Genomic DNA, 20,654 nt, shown 5'->3' with positions numbered 1-20,654 from the left:
TCAACATAAAATTTTTCAAGTGCTCTACCAAATCCTAACTGTCTCAGCAAACATTTATAAATTGTTCCCTTACAATCCCTTTGGAAGCACAGGTTTTAGGATAAATACAAAAAGATACACAGAAATAAGCACAGAGACTATCACAATACAAAAGTTATATTTTTAAAATATAACCTGACATTTACTTATACAATTTTATATATTTAATGCAAGCTATATGCATACATAAGCTATATTTAAATTAAAATATCTGCATAAATAGCAAGCATATATTTGAGATTTTTTAATTGCCTGCTTTTATAATATTTGTAGTATCTATACTACAGTTTTGGATGTAGATTTGGGAAGGATGTATATATATGTATATATAAAATAGTTTTTATATAAAAGATTAAGGTTAAGATTATAAAAGATTAAGTTCTGGTTACTGAAATCGGGGAAGGGAAGGAATTTTCCCTTAATTGTTAAATAAACAATACTCTCATATGTGTTTTATGTGTGTTTTTAGGGTAATTTCCAAAATTCTAAAATTCCCTGTGTTGTTTGCACATGTGCATCCGGATTGCTTAATCTTGTATATGTTCCACTCTAAAGTCACTGGGTGAGGAAACACTGGGGTATAATTAGCAATATAAAAAATTGGCAAATATCCTGCCATTTTAGAGTGCATTTCTCTAGAGCAAGGAAAGTTGGAGTTTTGTTGTGAAGCTTCAGAGAAAGAGACTCTAAATCTTACATTTATATACTAGGATATTCTGTTTATCACATAAATTGCAAAATGTAGTATAGTTACTTTTAATGTATTCTTGGAAAATTTATTGTCTGTTTATATTGCCAATGCCATCATAAAAATATTTTTCTAAAGCATGCTTTAAGTTCTTTTTATCATAATAATTTATAGATAAAATTTTTAATGAAATCAGGAGTTGGAAGCCCAATTAGATATATGTATCTAAAAACTATACAGATAAAATTTTGAAGCTGAAGCCTATCATTTCTATATAACATAGTTAAATAACTCAGCTTTATTTTTGAGAGAACTTTTTAATATAATGTTTGACATCAATGTACAATATTTAAAATTTAATATCATGCATTCTGCAGATGTATTTAATAAAAGAATAGTTTTATAAATATCCTCAGTCAGAAGGCATTATGTATGGTCAAGAAAACAAAATTTTGTTCAGGATGTAGCTTTGATTGATGTTGTATGAATTAGCAAATCATTTAACTTCTCCAGTACTCAGTTTTTTATCTATAAAATATGTGGCTAGTGATAAATCATGCCTCACAGAATTATCTCAGGGATTACATAAAACAATACATATTAAAATATTTTTAAGCTAACTTATATGCCAATGTTATTACTACTATTCTATGATAATACAATATTTATTTTCTAGTGCATTTAATTTCCAGTTTTCCTTTTAGTGAAAAAGATATTTATTTCAAAAACGGTGATAATTGCCACTAAATATTTGAGTTCCAGTCTGGAAACTGGAGCTGATGGGAGTAATTGGAGAGCTTTAAATTTATTCCCCTCGTTAAGGGGTAAATATCTCTTTTACTCCTTTGTATTTTCTTTACCCAATATTTAAACCTCTCTCTTCCTGTCTCTTTGAGAAAGTGGAGACCTCAGGAAAAGAGGAAGGAAAACCATAACTTTTTCTTCTTTTTACCTACGTGAAACCCTCAAACCCCATATTTAAATAAAACAAAGAATGGGCTCATTAGATTATTATTTAATAAGTATCTGCACTGGTAGCACACGATATGCAAGACTTCCTAAGTATTTGGCACTTTTCATGAATTGCTTTTAAAATTATTAAGATAATGATTAAGATTTTTCCAGCAGAATGCAACAATCGAGGAGTTCATGATGACATGGTTAAAACAGATGTAAATTCATTCATGTGCAAAACTTTGATACTTGTAATTACACAATAACTAAAACAATATTAAGAAAATACACATCCACTAAATGTAGTAAATTTGGCATTCACACATTTCCTGGGAGGTGTATCATTTTAAATCTCTGAAGTCAGTGGCTAAATACTTTAGAGGCACCATTAGATGGGGATGAAGACTGGCTTTTATAAATCTGAATCATTAGTGGGAAAGATTTTGTGTAGAGGAGAGAAAATTCTGTGTTTCTGTATAACTAAGCTAAACTAGAATATTGCTTTACATGTACATTTATAAACAACTAAATATTGATTGCTTTCTGGGAATTCCCTGGCGGTCCAGTGGTTAGGACTCCGTGCTTCCACTGCCAGGGCCCAGGTTCAATCCCTGGTCGGGGACCTAAGATCCCCCAAGCCACATGGCACAGCCAAAACATATATATATACACATATATACATACATATATCTATATATCTATATCTATATCTATATATCCTTTTTTCCTCATAGGTTAGCTGTAAAGTGTTCCAATTCATTCATCTTTACCTGATGGGCTGTAACTACTTTTGGATGCTTTGTGAAGGCATTTACCTACACACACTTATTGTGGTGGCTGTGTTTGCGGAGAAGCAGCACTTGATGTGGTATTATTTTCTTGGCTGGGGTAAGTGCCATCAAGCATATCTACTGACTCATCTTTTAAGAAAGCTTTTGGAGGATGCAGAGTTCCTTTGTAATAAAAATATTCTTATTATTAATCATTTTTTAAACAATATCAAGTGATTAACCTTTGCTCATTGCTGTAAATTAAAATATTTAAAGTACCACTGACTCACTGTTATCGGTAACCACAGGTCAATTAATAATACAATTTTTTTCTATTTAATATTCCAGTGTATATTTTGGCCAAATATGTAGTGACTAAAACAATAGAATTAGAATCATAAATTAGGGATCTATTCTGAATCTCCTTTTTCCTCATGTGCAAAACGAGGGCATTGGGCTTAACCAGCTTTGAAGTTCCATTCTAAAAATGCTTGTTTGAAAAAAATTGTTATTTTATTTTAAGAGTAGAGGGAACAGTAACTGAATAAAGACAGCCAAAAAATTCTGCTTTTTCCACACAATCTCCTGACATGGTATTCACAAAGCAAAAAATAATACACTTCTAGCATATTTTTAAAAAATAACTGGAATAATACAAAACATAAAATGCTGAAAATGAATTCATTGTACATGAATTCAATAGGACTAGTTTCCAGAAACATAACTGAAATTGTACTTATCTATCTATCTATCCATCTATCTACCTATTTATCCAGTCAGATAATAGATGTAGATATATAGAGGTATGTACACACACACTATATTTTTTTTTACTGAAATAAATATTGTTCCTATTGGTTGTTTGATATTATTGATAATAAAAATGTCATATATATATTTGCCAAGTGAGTCCAATTTTTGCTCAATTATATGTATGTATGTGTTGAGGCTATTAGTACACTCAGGTTACCTTTATAAAATATACCTTCATTTTACATTTGAAAGATCTGATTTAGAATGCTAAGAACATGCAAAATTTCTGATATATAAGCCATCTCTCTCTTCCTTCTCTTCTTCTTCACATAGTCAGTCTCAACTTCTTCCCACATCTGATTGGCCAGTCCCGTCTTACGGAAGATATGTGGATGCTGAATTTCTTCTAAGCTTTTGAGCCCAGGCAGCACATTTATGAACTTAGGTCTGGAGTCCACTGATTCAAAATGGCTCAGATTAGAAGAAACTGTACACACACACACACACACACACACACACACACAAGCCTGAAGACAGATACCTAATACTTCATCACATTTACTGTATGAGTAGACAGATAATATTTGCGTCAGAAGCATATAGTGACCAGTTATTTTTGCTCCTAGAGTATTCCTGAGTTTCATATTTCATGACATATTTTAGGAATTCCATCTACAGAGAAAGATGCCTATTTATTTTCTTTTTGTTTGATATTTACAGGATTTCCACTGATTCCTGCTTGTATACATGCTGTTGCCAGAAGCTTATATTACAATGATAAGTAAGATCATCTCTCTTTTTGATTTCAATTGGAAATAATTACAATGAAAATCTTCAACATAATTTCCCCGCTTTTTCCCCTAGCTGCTGGATCAGTTCTGATACCCATCTCCTCTACATTATCCATGGCCCAATTTGTGCTGCTTTATTGGTACGTAATTAAAATGCTCCTTTTTTCATCATTGTTCATAGTTCAACTTTATTTCCTGAAACATCTGGCCTATGGTATCCTTCAGGATCTCAGTGGACATAGACGGCATACTCACAGTGTTTGATTGAAGAGGGTTAAAGGAAGGTGTTATATTTGAAGTGTTGGCAGGAAGAGGAAAGGAACTAATTCATAAGGGATGGTGAGGCACCAGGCACCAACAGTGGGAAGCTGTTATCATGGATAGACTTTAAGAGGGGGTTGGGTGAGTGCTAGGAGGGGTAGCCCAACAAGAGGTCTGGCCTTGGGTAGAGGAACACAGCTACTGTCAAAACCACAGCCTGACGGGGAAAAAGGAGAAAGAAATACTCAAACTTCTCTCTCTTCTCATGCTCTGATCTCTTGGATCCTCCCATTGGCCAAATGCAGCAAATGCCAAGGGCAAAAAAGCCTTGTGATGATGCAGTCTTCAGACGTGCCTCAGAGCCTGCTGGGGCGCAGAGCAGAGAAGGGCAGAGGATGGATCTAGTGAGTGGGGATGGCAAACAGGAAAAACCCACACACCTGTGATGGTAATAAGACTAATATCCCCATAAAGAAAAGACTTTAATTTGGAAAAAGAAAGTATTGCTTCAACTGTTGTTTTATCATTATAATGATCAGCACTTAATCCAAGTGCACGAATTGGACATTTTTAAGTGTGGTTGCAGGAAAACAGAAGTCAAATTCAGTGCTTTTATTACATTGTTTCAATGGGGAAATAAATTAATCTAAATTAACATGCTTTCTCTCATAGAGCGTTAGAGACCAGATTGCAATTACAGTCTTTAAGACTAATTACAGCTGATATTTAATTATATATAAAAAGATGAAGGTGGCACGTTTCTCAGCCAAAATTCAAAGCTTCCTAACCCTTCTTTTCAGATTCTTTTTGTAGAGAAATATTCTATTATTTTACTACATTTGCTAGCTGCAATTTAGTATGTCGTTATGTTAGAACACTGTTCAAGCCATTCTCAAGTGTATCACTGTTATTTTCAAAAGTGTGCCATAATTAAGAGGGTAAATTTTAGAAGCTGATTGCCTGGGTTTGAATTCTTCTTCTACCTCTTACTTGCTCTGTGACCTTATGCAATTAAACTAATCACTCTGGGCCTCAAGTCCCTTATTTGCAAAACAGAGAATGTAATTACAGAGACTTTTAATTTTTTTTAACAAGAAATTAAATGAGTTAATACATAAAGAGTGCTTAGCCTGGCATGTATAAATCACGGAGCAAGTGTCAAATTTCTGGTTTGTGCTTGGCTACACAAGACAGCCAGTTCAAAAAATCAACACATGGAATTTATTATTATATCTCATGGAAATTTTAATGTACCTTAGTGCAGACTCTATGAAAATTTCAGAGGCAGAAGCATTTCCTTCCCTTGTTACCTGCACATACTAGGAACATGTATAACACATTGTTTAAGCTGTATCCTGAGAAGTCCTAGCTTTGTATTCTTGGAAAGAACCAGCATTGAAACCTAGCTCTACCATTGCTGGTTGTGTTTCTCAGGGCAAGTTCTGTTTTGTTTTGTTTTGAGCCTCTCTATGCCTTTGTTTTCTCATCTATGACTATGCAGTAATAAGAATAAATACCTCATAGGGTGTTGTAAGGATTGAGGTGTATCCTGTTAAGCAATCAACATAGTGCCTAGAATATAATAAACTCTCAAAAAATGCTTTTAAAAGATTCTTCACTTATAATTTCTACATGATACCATGATTCTGTTTTGAGGAAAATACAAAGAAATTAAGATTCTTTTTTTGGGCCATCCAGAAGCTTACAGAACAAATACAAGGCAAAATTTTATTATAAGAGATCTGGCTCTAGAGAGGGGTATGTGATTCAGAGTCCTAGATCAGAGAGGTTCAGGAAGTAAGTAAAAGCACCTAACAAATGAAAAATATAACAGCAATTAACACAATCCTTGGAAGAACTTGTCCACAACAACTTTGGGAGGGAAGAGTAGATGGTGCAGTTAGGATAAAATATCACATAGGAATATAGCCCATCAAGCTGCTCAGTAAGAAAGGAAGTGAAAATCCACATTATTTGCAGAAAGCTTTCTCCATTTTTCTGGCCTAACAAAAGACTAGGAGCCTATTTTTCTACCAGGGTAAAATGTTCTGTCCTTGTGTAAGCTCTAGGGCTCCTCACCGGTCCTGGCCAATTCCAAGGTCTTGGGAGGGGCTCTGGCAATTGTTTATATGGTCACATGTTTTTGTACAATTTTTATAAATGAAGAGATTTCAACCACAATCAGTTTCTTTCCACTCAGACTTCCTCTGTCCCATATTCCCTTGAGCAGGGTGATATTGGAGTGTCTACAGCACTTTTGAGATCTTGCTAAGGGGAAGTTGAGAGGGGATACAGTTAATTTGTGTTTAGTGAGAGATGTTTAGGTCACTTCAGTGAGTAGTTAAGTGATTGCTGGCTAATCTAGTAGAGGAATGGCTTCCAGGAATCCTGCTGCCACTGGGCTGATTCACAGGGCTTCCTACCATGACCCTAGGTGGTATCATGATGTGAAAATGTCCTGTTGCACCCACGACCATCTATGTGAACTTTATGGGTATTGGAGTAAAAACAAGTTTCTCCTCTTTTCCTTACCTAGTTTTTCTCTAAGATAGATGAGATTCAGATGTAATTCAGCTGAAATTCACTATTCTTGTTCTATTTGTATTTAAAATAAATGGAAGTATTTGCAGAAAATAAAGTAGGATGACTTTCTAGTTTCTAGGTTCACATTTTAAATCAGACTTGCCATTTGGAGAAGCACTTTGCATTTAGAAATTTTTATATAATGGGCATTTAAATTGCAACATTTATAGTGATTTTTATAATTTATGATTTTTGCATATTAGGATTATAAAATATTCTAAATTCTAAACTTATAAGCAGATAAAATGGCATTATTACTTTTTATTCAATGGGCTGGTAGTAATTTCCACTTAGTCAAAACTTTTAAAACAGTAATGAATGCTTGGGAAGGGAATACAGTAGGATGGGTGGAATAACAGCTGATGTGTTGATTCATCATGTTTCATTCTTACACCTGTTGCAATAGCTTATTCTGCTTTTGTCTTTAGCAGAGACAGTCCTGTGTCTGTAACCATGTTACTTTTCATAGATGTGTTTCCATCAGGATTATAGTTAGCTGTTTATTTTTGAAGCATATGTTCCATTGAATTCTCTAAAAGAATAATAGAATATTTTTATGCCCAGTTATTTTCATAACACGTGCCTTAAATCAGCAAGTGTATGTTATTTGTTCATTGCTTTCTATATTAAACGAGATACTACCATTATTTTTCTGATTAAAGTATGTGGATATAAATTGCAAATAGTATGCAGTTTGAAATTTTTACATTATTAAACAAAACACAGATGCTAGAAGTCAGGGTGAGAGAAAAGGAAAGAGAACAGCATAGTAGAATAAGAGCCCGAAGGGACTTTTCTGGGGCTATTGTCCATAATTCTATGGAAGGCATAAGGAATAGGCATAGAGGATATAGACAAAAGTAACAGATATTGACATGGATAAAGATAAGAAAGAGAGAACGTAGTATTCTGGAAGAGAGAGAGAAATGTATTTCAATAGAACTCTGTTCATTTCTTGAACACTATATATACTTTTTTCACATCTTTATTGGAGTATAATTGCTTTACATAGTTGTATTAGTTTCTGCTGTACAACAAAGTGAATCAGCTATATATATACATATATCCCCACATCCCCTCCCTCTTGAGCCTCCCTCCCACCGTCCCTATCCCACCCCACTAGGTCGTCACAAAGCATCGAGTTGATCTCCCTGTGCTACGCAGTAGCTTCCCACTAGCCATCCACTTTACATTTGGTAGTGTATAGATGTCAGTGCTACTCTCTCACTTCATCCCAACTTCCCCTCCCCACCCCAATGTATCCTCAAGTCCATTCTCCACGTCTGCGTCTTTATTCCCTCTCTGCCACTAAGTTCACCAGTACTGTTTGTTTAGATTCCATATATATGCATTAGCATAAGGTATTTGTTTTTCTCTTTCTGACTTACTTCACTCTGTATGACAGACTCTAGGTCCATCCACCTCACTACAAATAACGCAATTGCGTTTCTTTTTATGGCTGAGTAATATTCCATTGTATATGTGTGCCACATCTTCTTTATCCATTCATCTGTCAGTGGACATTTAGGTTGCTTCCATGTCCTGCTATTGTAAATAGTGCTGCAGCAAACATTGTGGTACCTGTGTCTTTTTGAATTATGGTTTTCTCAGGTTATATGCCCAGTAGTGGGATTGCTGGGTCATATGGTAGTTCTACATTTAGTTTTTTAAGGAAGCTCCATACTGTTCTCCATAGTGGCTGTATCAATCTACGTTCCTGCCAACAGTGCAGGTGTGTTCCTTTTTCTCCACACCCTCTCCAGCATTTATTGTTTCTAGATTTTTTGATGATGGCCATTCTGACCGGTGTGAGGTGATACCTCATTGTGGTTTTCATTTGCATTTCTCTAATGATTAGTGATGTAGAGCATCTTTTCATGTGTTTGTTGGCAATCTGTATGTATTCTTTGGAGAAATGTCTATTTAGGTCTTCTGCCCAGTTTTGGATTGGGTTGTTTGTTTTTTTGATATTGAGCTGCATGAGCTGCTTGTATATTTTGCAGATTAATCCTTTGTCAGTTGCTTCATTTGCAAATATTTTCTCCCATTCTGAGGGTTGTCTTTTCGTCTTGTTTATGGTTTACTTTGCTGTGCAAAAGCTTTTAAGTTTCATTAGGTCCCATTTGTTTATTTTTGTTTTTATTTCCATTACTCTAGGAGGTGGGTCAAAAAGGATCTTGCTGTGATTTATGTCATAGAGTGTTCTGCCTATGGTTTCCTCTAAGAGTTTTATAGTGTCTGGCCTTATATTTAGGTCTTTAATCTATTTTGAGTTTATTTTTGTGTATGGTGTTAGGAAATGTTCTAATTTCATTCTTTTACATGTAGCTGTCCAGTTTTCCCAGCACCATTTATTGAAGAGGCTGTCTTTACTCCACTGTATATTCTTGCCTCCTTTGTCAAAAGATAAGGTGACCATATGTGCATGGGTTTATCTCTGGACTTTCTATTCCTGAACACTATATTTTTAAAGTTTCGAGTTTCCCTTTCAGAGAGAATGCTTTCTTTTGGGGAAAGTTGTAAACTCATAGTAAGTTTATAATTACAGAAAGTAATTGACAGAAGGCCTTGTTGGGTCCCAAATTTTTTTAACTCTAGGATGACCTAGGTTGAATATCAACTGGTTCCAGTATGTGATTCAGCCTCCTCATAAGGATAAAGAGGATTATAGTACTATCATGGGGAGTTGTGAGGATTGTTGTTACACATATACACATACAAATAACGCAGGAAGGATAAACCAAAAAGATGAAAATAGTTATTATGGTATAATACATATTTGGTAAGTACCTAGTATGAACACTAATACAGAGTAGACACAAAATAATTAGCCTTTGCTACAAACAATTATTTCCTTTCTTTGAGCTGAAAATGTTCAGAAGCTTTGGTTTTTTTAATCATAGCAAAATTTTAAAATTTTGCATAAGAAAATGAACTAAGAAAAACAATCAGATATTACTCAGCTGAAGGTGGTCCACGATAATTCCACCATAAATTTATTTTTTAAAATCTAAAAGTCCATTAAAATTGATGTACTTTTTAAATTAATAAATCACAATTCCATATCCAAAGGAAACAAGAACACTATGTTAAAGAGATATCTGCACCCCATGTTTATAGCAGCATTATCCACAATAGCTAAGACATGGAAACAACTTAAGAAGTTATGGTATTTATACACACACACACACACACACACACACCTCACAATGGAATACTATTTAGCCATAAAAAATAAGGAAATCCTGCCACTTGAGACAACTTGGATGGGCATTATGCTAAGTGAAATAAGTCAGACAGGGAAAGACAAATACTGTATGATCTCACTTATATGTGGAATCTAAACAAAGAAACAAACAAACTCATAGAAGAAAGAGAACATATTTGCGGTTACCAGAGGCAGGGCGTGGAGGAGGAGGAATTGTAGGAAGGTGGTCAAAAGGCAGAAACTTCCACGTTTAAAATAAATGAGTATGAGGGATGTAATGTACAACATGATGATTATAGTTAACACTGCTGTATGATATACATGAAAGTTGCTGAGAGTAAATTCTAAGAGTTCTCATCATAAGGTAAAATATATATATACAATTTTTGGTATTTATATGAGATGATCGATGTTAGCTAAATTTATTGTGATGATCATTTCACAATATATGTAAGTTAAATCATTATGCTATGCAACCTAAACTTATATAGTGTCACTTATATCTCAGTAAAACTGGGAAACAAATGAAAAAATTCAGTAGCAGAAATACAAATTAATATTTTGGCAAATATTCTCATCAATAGAACATATTCTTGTGTACTGAAAATATTCTAAGATTCATAAAATCAAAGATCCTTCAGTAATGATTCTTAATATGAAACATGAAATAATTTCCATATGCCATTTTATTTTCTTTTAGGTGAATCTTTTTTTCCTATTAAATATTGTACGTGTACTTATCACCAAGTTAAAAGTTACTCACCAAGCAGAATCCAATCTCTACATGAAAGCTGTGAGAGCTACGCTTATCCTGGTGCCATTACTTGGCATTGAATTTGTACTGTTTCCATGGCGACCTGAAGGAAGGATTGCAGAGGAGGTGTATGATTACATCATGCACATCCTCATGCACTATCAGGTATGGTGTTCTTGCATCAGGAAGTCGCCTTGTGAAATTTTGTTTTAAATTTACATATAGCTTTGGTTTTATTTTTAACTATATGTGCATCAAGCTGGTTACAAATAATGTATCTTTTCCATTTGGAATCAGATAATTCTATTTTTCTTTTACAGGGTCTTTTGGTATCTACAATTTTCTGCTTCTTTAATGGAGAGGTATGGTGACTGATTTTATTCCTCTTACCAATCTGTATTTGCAATACTTTTTTCCTTTAAAAAATGAGACAGAATTATAAATTCCCTAAGAACAAGAGTTTCAAATTCCATTTCTGTCAGGAAAAAGAACCATGGAATCTCTTTTACTAGATGTAACTCTCCTTCCCAAAAGTTCAGGTCATATTGGAGTTCAAGGCTAGGGCAAATTCAGCCTCACTTTAAAATATTCCATCAATGACTTTTATTCATCTAGTCTTTCAACCTACCTTTTGAACTAATCCTACTAATTCTGGACTTTGTCCTAGGTACAATGTTAGGCAATCCTTATCCTCATAGAACATACACTCTAATAGGAAATAAAATTGGGTCATTTTTACTTTCCCCCTTTCTCTGGGTTTTTTTTTTCTCCTGGGAAGAGCTGCAGTGGGTTAGGAAACAGAACAGAGCCCTCTGATTTGTAACGTGGAAATGTGCTTTTGGATATTTCAAGATTTTTATCCAAGATTTTTTTCCTAATTGGGAAGTTTCAGGCATCTTAGAAACTGGTACCATATTTCTTATGCATATCAATAGGGCTATAACTCAGTGGTTTGAGCTATACTGATTTAGTTCTTTATATGATTTTAATCTACTTGACAAAAATTTAACCTGTTGGAGGATTTTGGCAAAATTCAGTAAAGTTTAGAAATTCAGACAGCAACTGATGAGACATATATTTGGTAATGGTGAAGCTTATCACAAAGCTTCAGATGGGCAACACACGGAACCAGTTGGCATAACTTTATAAGAACCATTTCTATACAACTAATCAATGTCGGAAATCATGTACCTGTCATGAAAAACTATAAAATATTGTTTTCCCTTGTTTATGTAATATTTTACTTCTTTCTCTTAGCATACAATAAAATTTCATATTTGATTTCTTAATCAATTTTAAGATATAGATATTTATTTTATATATTTATTTATTTATAATGGCGTATAGAACTATCAAACATAGTAGACTATACTTCATATCTTTAAGTGGTGTCTCCATGATTCTTCTGCTGTATCGAGGACAAGAGTGACTTTTTCTGAAGTCAGTGAGAAGTAGGGACAGAGAATGCAATTAGGAAGAATAGATACATCATCTGTTTTGATAATAAAATTCAATTAGCATTTATTATATAACTCTATAAATTCATTATTGTATAAACTGTATTAGACAATCCAATTTCTGCCTACATAGGACTTTACAATTAAATATAGATGAGAAAGCTACAGACACTATGCCATAAAGCATGTATGAAATAAGTAAGATACACATTTGCATCTGCAGAAACAGATTTGATTTTTATAAAGGGTATTTTTTAAATGTACAGATTATAACCACTAGTAAAATATTTTGTGATGGAAGGCAGTGTAGAATAAAGGCACTGACACAGTAATGCATTTAAACCCAAAGATGCCATTTTGTTCCTGGCTGTAACATCTTAGGAAATATTCTGAACCTCCAGGAGTCTCAGTGTGTACTTTTATTAAAGGGAAATAAAAGCAAGTTCCTTACACAAATCTCACAGGGATTAACGTAAGCTAGGAATATAAAGTTTTTAGCACCATGCCCCACCCACAGTAGATACTCAGTACATTAGAGATTCGTTTTTAGATTTGTCAAATCTCTCATTTACAAAAATATATGTACAAATGGGAACATTAATCATATTGGAATCAAATCGCAAATTCGCCCTTATATTTAGAAAAAGTGCCCAGGGAATATCTAAATTAATGCCTAACACTCTTATTGCATTCTACCTGTGTAAGCAAAAGAGACACGGGCCTTGATCTTTTGCCATGTTCTAAAATTGAGAAAACTTTGGCACTGGAAAATTACAATAAAAAATCTTTGAGCCAACTTGTTACCAAATCCTTCATCATCGCACAACATCTCCAATATCTGTCCCCTTGTCTTCATCTCTAGATACAATCCCTGTTTGTGTATGATTCATTTCTCATCTTAAGAAATACTATAATGCTTCCTTTTTTTGTCTCTTTGCCTCTAGTTTTTCCCACTCTCATAACATGAAGACACAGCTGCCAAAACCATTTTGTGTGGTTCCAACTATGTCATGTACTTCTTGAAATCTTTTGCTCAGGCTTAGTTTCCTTCTTGCTTTCCATGTTAGGTCAAATAGCTTGCCTTTATCTTAATATCTCTATTTATTTTTTATTCTCACATTTTATTTTTATTTCTTAGCCAAAATATTCCTATTTGCATTTCTCACTAGTTAAATAACCGTGGCTTGACAAGTACTCAGGTCACTTTCATCTCATCTCTCTAGTCCTCTCAATCAAAAAAATGTGCACTGTTAACATAAACTAGGGACTCTAGACATCAGAAGGGCCCTCCCTAGTCTCACGGGTATCTTTAACAACACCTGAGAGTAGATATTTTTACAACATGAACAAAAAGATTTGTTGAGAATAACCAAACTCACATTCTGTAATGAGAAGTAGGTAGAATTTTTATATAAAGCTCTATTAAACACCTTTTAATTGATTTAGGTTAAGCAGTGTAGAGTTGGTTTCTTATCAGGTACTAATGGTCATATAAACCCATATTCTTTATATTGTACAAAATTATATATTGCAATGTTATATTCTAAAAAGTTGGCCTAACTATTGATCTAACACTTATGCGTAAATCAATGAAAACATTTTTCATATCTATAATAACATCAGGCAGGCTCTCTTGCCTTCCAATGGCAATTTTCCTTTTTATCTTTCCCCATTGCATTCTTCTCATTGTAAGTTTACTGAGAGTGGCCACTTTAATGTTCTGTTGAACAGGTGTGATGTTGTGTTAGAGAAAGCAGATGAAAAAAATAACATCCTTATAGAGAGTACCATAAACAAACAGATGTCTACAAGGCCTATGGATCTTTAATTACCTTTATATTTAGCTTCAGTAAATAAGTCAGGAAATTGGCTTTCCATGGTTTTTCTGACAATTTAGTTGCAAGGAAGAAATAGGGTGATGATCTTAATCAAGTAGATATTTCAAGAGCAAACAGTCATATGTTTCAAAGCCATTTTGGCTTTTAGAATTGAATTTAAGCTTTCCTTGTTAAGACTATAAGTACTACTCTCATAGCTAAAATATTTCTTCATGTCAGCTTCTTCCCAACATTTATGTAGAATCTTTTGTACAAAGCTACATTCCACTTCCTTTCAAACAGAAACTATATAGCACATGGATTCAATCAGTCCAGCTTTTAGTAACAAAGTGAGAAGTTAATTAAGCATAAAAATCAGGATCAAAAACAACTCCCATTAGAAATACCTAGATAATTGGCCAAATGTCATTTTTGTTTTAAATCTCTGAATATTTATTTAAAAGTCATACTCTAAAGCCATTCCATTTGTCATTTGCTTATATTCTTGAAGATATTACATACGCAGATGGTATTTTTTAATTACCTTAATTTAAATATGTTATTTGGAGAACTTAGAAATACATCACTAAACCATGAGAGAAATAAAGTATAATTTTTATAAGATAAATGTATTCATTTTCCTATAAATGCTGTTATTTCAAAGAAAATTTATATAATAAAAATTATTTCCTTCAGATATAGTTGCCATATGTAAAGAAGTAAGCTTGAAATTCCTGAAGTTCTGAATTTCATATTAATAAAACAATGTATTGCATTCCTAACTACATAATTTTTGAATTATAGAGTAGGGAGACGCCTCCTGGAATTTCTAATAACTCATTCTGAATTCTTACTAAAGAAACTGATTGACTTTATATTTGTTTGTTTTGTTTTTCTACATGTTAAAATATGAAATGAGACGGTAAAACTTTGTGTTCATTTTAAGCGACAGATTAGAGGAGGCTAACAGGACCTTAAAGTACCCCACAGAGCTGCAGACGTCCTGGGAATATCTATTCGTTATAGATTGTTTGTAATTTGGAGAAGAGATAAGAAAATGAAAAGACTTAAATAAGCAGCCCTATTTTAAAGTTTAATATTGATATGTACACATGAATGTAATGAATAAAAAGTTGAGGAATTTATGTAATTCGTAGAAAGTTAAACAATATTGCATGAGTATGTTTGTAGGACATGAACTACTAGAAAGTTGTTTTTGGATGCTCAGATTCCCTTTGGGGAAACAATCAAAGGGTCAAAGAACAGTAGAGATTTGGGGAAGACAATTCAAAGCTATACATGCTTTGCAAAGACACAGATCAGGTCACAGCATGTGGCTAATACATTCTTAACCTAGAAGCAGACAGGAAATGTACAGGTGATCGAGTTGGAAATGCGTTTGATATTCTCATTTATGCTCACTGACTCAATATGAAGAAAATCATCTGTGTCTTGTGTTCAGTTAAAACCAAAATCATTGTATATGACCTACCTAGTTCTGATCTCTATCCCCAAGCAGAAAAGATGGAAGAGTCATTAAACTTCAAATTTATCCAGACAGAGGGGTATCTAAATATAAAAAAGTGGAGTGGTGACAGTCCTAAACTTTTTTTTCCCACAATAGTCGTCCCATTATATGTTCAGCACTGTAATTATCTGTTCAACACTTTCTTCCCTCTGGGGGTAAGCTCCATGAGGACAAAAACCTTGCTCTTTTTTTTCCAGAATGTAGCTCAATACCTGGCATATGCTAATCACAGTAAAAGATTGTTGCTGCTGCTGTTGATGATGATGATGATGATGATAATGATTTATATTCCCTGTATCCCTGTTTTTAAATCTTTTTTCTCTCTTCTTTTATATTTCACTAATTATCTCATTCTTTTAATAAACATATTGATACAAAACTAAATGTTGCACATGCCAACTTGTAAGTGAGGGTGTAGATTAACTATTTGACAGCAAGACATTCATGTGCCTTTTTAGAGCTTCAAAGAGAAGGCATAGAAAGAGAAATACGAAGTTTTCTGTAGTCTGTACTAAAGTATAGAGTAATTGCAAAGATTTCCTAATATAAAGATAGTTGACTCAATTTCATTTTTTTAAAATTAATTAATTAATTAATTTATTTTTGGCTATGTTGGGTCTTCGTTTCTGTGCGAGGGCTTTCTCTAGTTGCGGCAAGCGGGGGCCACTCTTCATCACGGTGCGCGGGCCTCTCACTATCGTGGCCTCTCTTGTTGCGGAGCACAGACTCCAGACGCGCAGGCTCAGTAGTTGTGGCTCACAGGCCTAGTTGCTCCGCGGCATGTGGGATCTTCCCAGACCAGGGCTCGAACCCATGTCCCCTGCATTAGCAGGAAGATTCTCAACCACTGCGCCACCAGGGAAGCCCTCATTTTTTAATTAAGAAAATAAAGTAATATTATTCACTCAATACCAATGCTTTTTTTAAAAAAAAGCTCTTGTACATAACTTATTGTACTATTAAACACATTATCTTCATTTCATTTATGAATTGCTCTTACCATTTCTGTTTCTTTTTGTTTTATAGGTTCAAGCAATTCTGAGAAGAAACTGGAATCAATATAAAATCCAATTTGGAAACAGCTTTTCCCACTCAGATGCTCTCCGTACTGCATCTTACACAGTGTCAACAATCAGTGATGGTGCAGGTTACAGTCATGACTGTCCAAGTGAACACTTAAACGGAAAAAGCATCCACGATATTGAAAACGTTGTCATAAAACCGGAAAAGTTATACGACTGATAATAGAGCATGTATTGCTGAACTATTTTGTTCCACTCCTAACTCAAGGACTTGGATCCATGACTTTACAATCAGAAGTCTTCAATATTAAATGAATTATTTGAAAGTGACAAAGAAAACCCTCACATGAATTCAGTAGTGTGTTGATAAATGTTTCACACTAGCTCCGTGGGGGAAAACAGTCCTGATTTGTCATTTTTGCCAGTTTTTATGGTGTAAGTACTCCCACCATGGCTGATTTCAAGCTACCAACTTGACATCACTGAATGTGGAGTTGGGTAAAAATGAGCACAGTCAGTTGTTGTAGGTTGGTGTGAGCCAGCTCTAGCACACCACTGCATGAATCCACAAATAAATAGACCATAAAGGTTCATAGACACAGTGGGCACAATTCCACTCCTGTTGCCTAAAGAGACCTAGCTAAGGCCTATAGACTTGAAGGAAAATGAGCTTTTCATTTGTTTTTAAAATCTTAATCCCATATTCCTTGGTGAAGTTGATTGTTTGCCCAGAAAGTATTCTAGCCCTTTTTGTTTTTATTTTTTCATGTGGACCAGATAAAGAATTAATTATTCCTGTTTGCTTACCCTCTTCTCCCCCCAAAAAATAAATGAGCAGAATTGCTGTTGGCTACTCATTTGCTGATTCATCACAGTTGTACCCCTTGTCATATCCATTTTTGAGGCTTGATGAATAGCATGTATGATACGCAATCCTACTTTGGTATCATTAGGGAGAAATCTTGGTTGATACTACAAAACATGTGGTCGACTACTTTCCCATCTTACTACACAAGTGGGAAGGAATTTGTGTCCATATACCTGTAAATAGAAACTTTGCCCCTTCCATTTCTACTATGTGGACAAATTAGCAATTATTTTACATGAAGGAAATCAATGAAGGATTTCTTATTTTCTTAAAAGTTTGTAAAAAAATTGTGAAAAGTAAGCTTGTAAATACTCTGTTATTCTATTTTATAGTCTCAAATATATACAATCTAGGTAATTTTTTTAAAAAACAAATACTTAATGTAACAATGTGTGCCTGTTAATATCTGATACTGTGTCTGGGCTGATTTTATAATAAAATAGAATCTGGAATTCTTTATTTGGTAACTATTTTAAAGACAACCAGATGCCAGCATCAGAAGTTTGAGAATTAAGTTTGAGAAATATCTATGATAAGATATAAAATATTTATTTAAAAAATCCTCAAGGCCATTGTTTTATTGAATATATTAGCTTTGGTGATTCATACCTTAATAATAGATATGTTTGACATATTTCCTTTTTTATTTTGATGATGAACTTTCATTCTAATCCAGAAAATTTAAATGACTCCTATGAGAAATGCCAATCTGCTATTCTTATGGGTTTTACCCCATTAAAAAGATTACTTTTCTGACTTACTATATGAAGATATATAGCTTTGGAAATGCTGCAGGCTATTTTTTAAAATTAGAGGAATACAATATATATCGTATACAATGTTTTAATATTTTAATAGAGATACTATATATGACGATGCAATATAGTGAAAGACCTGAATGTATCAGTAAGGAAGAATTGTTGTCAGAACATTTATGGAATAATTAAATTAAGATGGAAGAAATCCTTGCTAATGAATTAAAGTGACATTTAAATGGGATTCATTTTCCCTAATGTCATTTTCCACTGATTTCTGAAAAACAAAATGCCTTCAATTAGTAAGTCAGTTTTGGCAGGAGAATTCATTACATCTATGTGTTATTTTTTGTTGTTGTTGTGGTTGTTGTTTTTGTTTTTGTGGTGTGTCAATCTGCTTAAAATGTATTAAACTAATGACTTAGTCATCATAGGTTGTTTCTTAAGCTGTCAATAGATGGTAAGTTCAGAAGTCATTTGAAATTGTCCAGGTTAATTATCTAAATTAGTAAGAATTCACTTATTAAAAGGCCTGGTCAGTAGATTTATGATTTATCTATACACATGTAAAAGCTGTATTGTTAGTTTCAGATTTACGGATTTCAAAACAAGCTGTTATAAAAAGGAACTCAGGCTGTTCTGAACTTTCTAATGACTAAATTATACAATAATTCCTTTAAACAATCTCACTTTTTAGCTATTTATTATTCAAAGACACAGATTCAAATCCTTTACTGGCACTGTTCATATATTTCAGCATTCTTCCAGACAAGCTGTCAAGTCTCAACCATAAATGACAGTAGAAAATGTCAAATTATCAGCGAGCATTATATTAAAAATACATTGTAACTTTCAAGTATTTTTATTGTGCTTTTATCATATTAAGTTTAGATCAGATTTCCTTTGTGGCCAGGATTTATCTATTGTACCATCTTTAGGTGAAGACAGTCCATGATTAATCAGTGTTAGTTTTGAACCCATTTTTTTTTAGAAGTAATATTTTTAAATATTAGACTTCTCTAAAACTGAAGTACTAATAATTAAGATCTCCTTTGTATCTTACTCATATAAAAAAGTAAAATCAATACTATTTAAAAGCAAACTTCCTTGGTATCTAAAAACTTATTTGGGGAATTTCTAACTTTTAAAATGCAAATCTGCTACTTTTCTGAAAGTATTTGTGAAAGTCATTTTAATTTTTAAACAATTCTAGTCTGTCATTTTTTTTTAATTTCTAAAGTTATTTAGTGCATTTATTCATAAAATATTCATTCTGGAATTTAGTGTTTGTTCAAGTGTAATCCAATGTACATAGAAGTAGTGGTAGCTATAGTGCTGTATTTATTGCTTGATAATTTTTTTTAAATGTGAACTTATCTAATTTTCTCTTGGTTTTAATATGCTAATAAAAACCATTTCTTTTGTTTCTAAAACATACCCAAGATATTCTGATCAATTAAAATAACTCATGTTATGCTTACTTAGTGTATATCTCTATATTTTGATTGTATGAAAATATTAAAGTTATGAGCTAAAGTTGATTTTCACTCATGTTTACTGGAATACTGAATAATCTAAATTACAAATATAATTCTTTACAGCAATCAGTGTAATACTTAAAATCGATGACTATATCACCATTACCCTCTTTGAAGTCTTCCATAAATCTGTAAATCATTCCATAAACTGGTTTGTTAAAATTATGAATTCATCTTGTAAGCTAGAAAATTCCAAATAAAGTACAATGTACGCAAATTCCTTCCTAGGCTGAAAGAAAGGAAAAGATTCCCAGAAATAGGAAAATGCACAGAGATTTGTCTCCTTTCTCCATTATATTCACTGTATAGTTTTGTGTTGAATAGCAGAAAGAAACAGAAGGAAAAGAACTATTTAAAAATATAATCTTCTCATTTAAAGTTGTTTTTAGTGTATTATATTGGTATAGTATATTTACATATATTCAAAGACGTGTAACCATCACCACAGTCAATTTTATTACATTTTTATGACCTCAGGAGGAAACCATGTATCCTTAGCTATCACTCTTCTATCCTCCCATCCCTGTTCCCACCCAAGCCCTAAGCAGCACTAACTTACTTTCTGTCTCAATAAACTTCCCTATTCTGGACTTTCATATGAATGGAATCATATGGAATATGATATTTTCTGACTGACTTCTTTTACCTATAATGTTTTCACAAGTTCATAACTTGTTCCAATTTCATTCCTTTTTATGACTAAATTATTCCATTGTATGGATTTACCACATTTTGTTTATCCATCTGTCTGCTGATGGACATCTGTGTTGTTTCCGTCTCTTGGCTATTATGAATAATGCTGCTATGAATATTTGTGTACAAGGTAATTTTTTTAACATATATTTTAATTTCACTTGGTTATATACCT

General features: G+C 33.3%; 1 protein-coding gene across 8 annotated transcripts in view; it reads left to right on the top strand.

Annotated features, from left to right (window-relative positions):
* CALCRL (calcitonin receptor like receptor) overlaps window positions 1-20,048 on the top strand; it is a 103,680-nt gene extending 83,632 nt beyond the window's left edge. For all 8 annotated transcript variants that reach the window (XM_036858404.1, XM_036858403.1, XM_036858407.1 and 5 more), the window contains 6 exons: window positions 2,416-2,569; window positions 3,925-3,985; window positions 4,069-4,135; window positions 10,748-10,966; window positions 11,122-11,163; window positions 16,630-20,048. In XM_036858404.1, the coding sequence (XP_036714299.1) occupies window positions 2,416-2,569; window positions 3,925-3,985; window positions 4,069-4,135; window positions 10,748-10,966; window positions 11,122-11,163; window positions 16,630-16,845 (759 nt within the window). In that variant the 3' untranslated portion in view covers window positions 16,846-20,048. The remainder of the gene's footprint in view (window positions 1-2,415; window positions 2,570-3,924; window positions 3,986-4,068; window positions 4,136-10,747; window positions 10,967-11,121; window positions 11,164-16,629) is intronic.
* The last annotated feature ends 606 nt before the right edge of the window (window positions 20,049-20,654 follow it).

This window comes from Balaenoptera musculus, chromosome 7 (genome assembly GCF_009873245.2).
Source record: "Balaenoptera musculus isolate JJ_BM4_2016_0621 chromosome 7, mBalMus1.pri.v3, whole genome shotgun sequence".
In the NCBI taxonomy this organism is placed as follows: domain Eukaryota; kingdom Metazoa; phylum Chordata; class Mammalia; order Artiodactyla; family Balaenopteridae; genus Balaenoptera; species Balaenoptera musculus.
The sequence above is the reverse complement of the archived record's forward strand: the minus strand, read 5'-3'. Positions and strand labels throughout refer to the sequence as shown.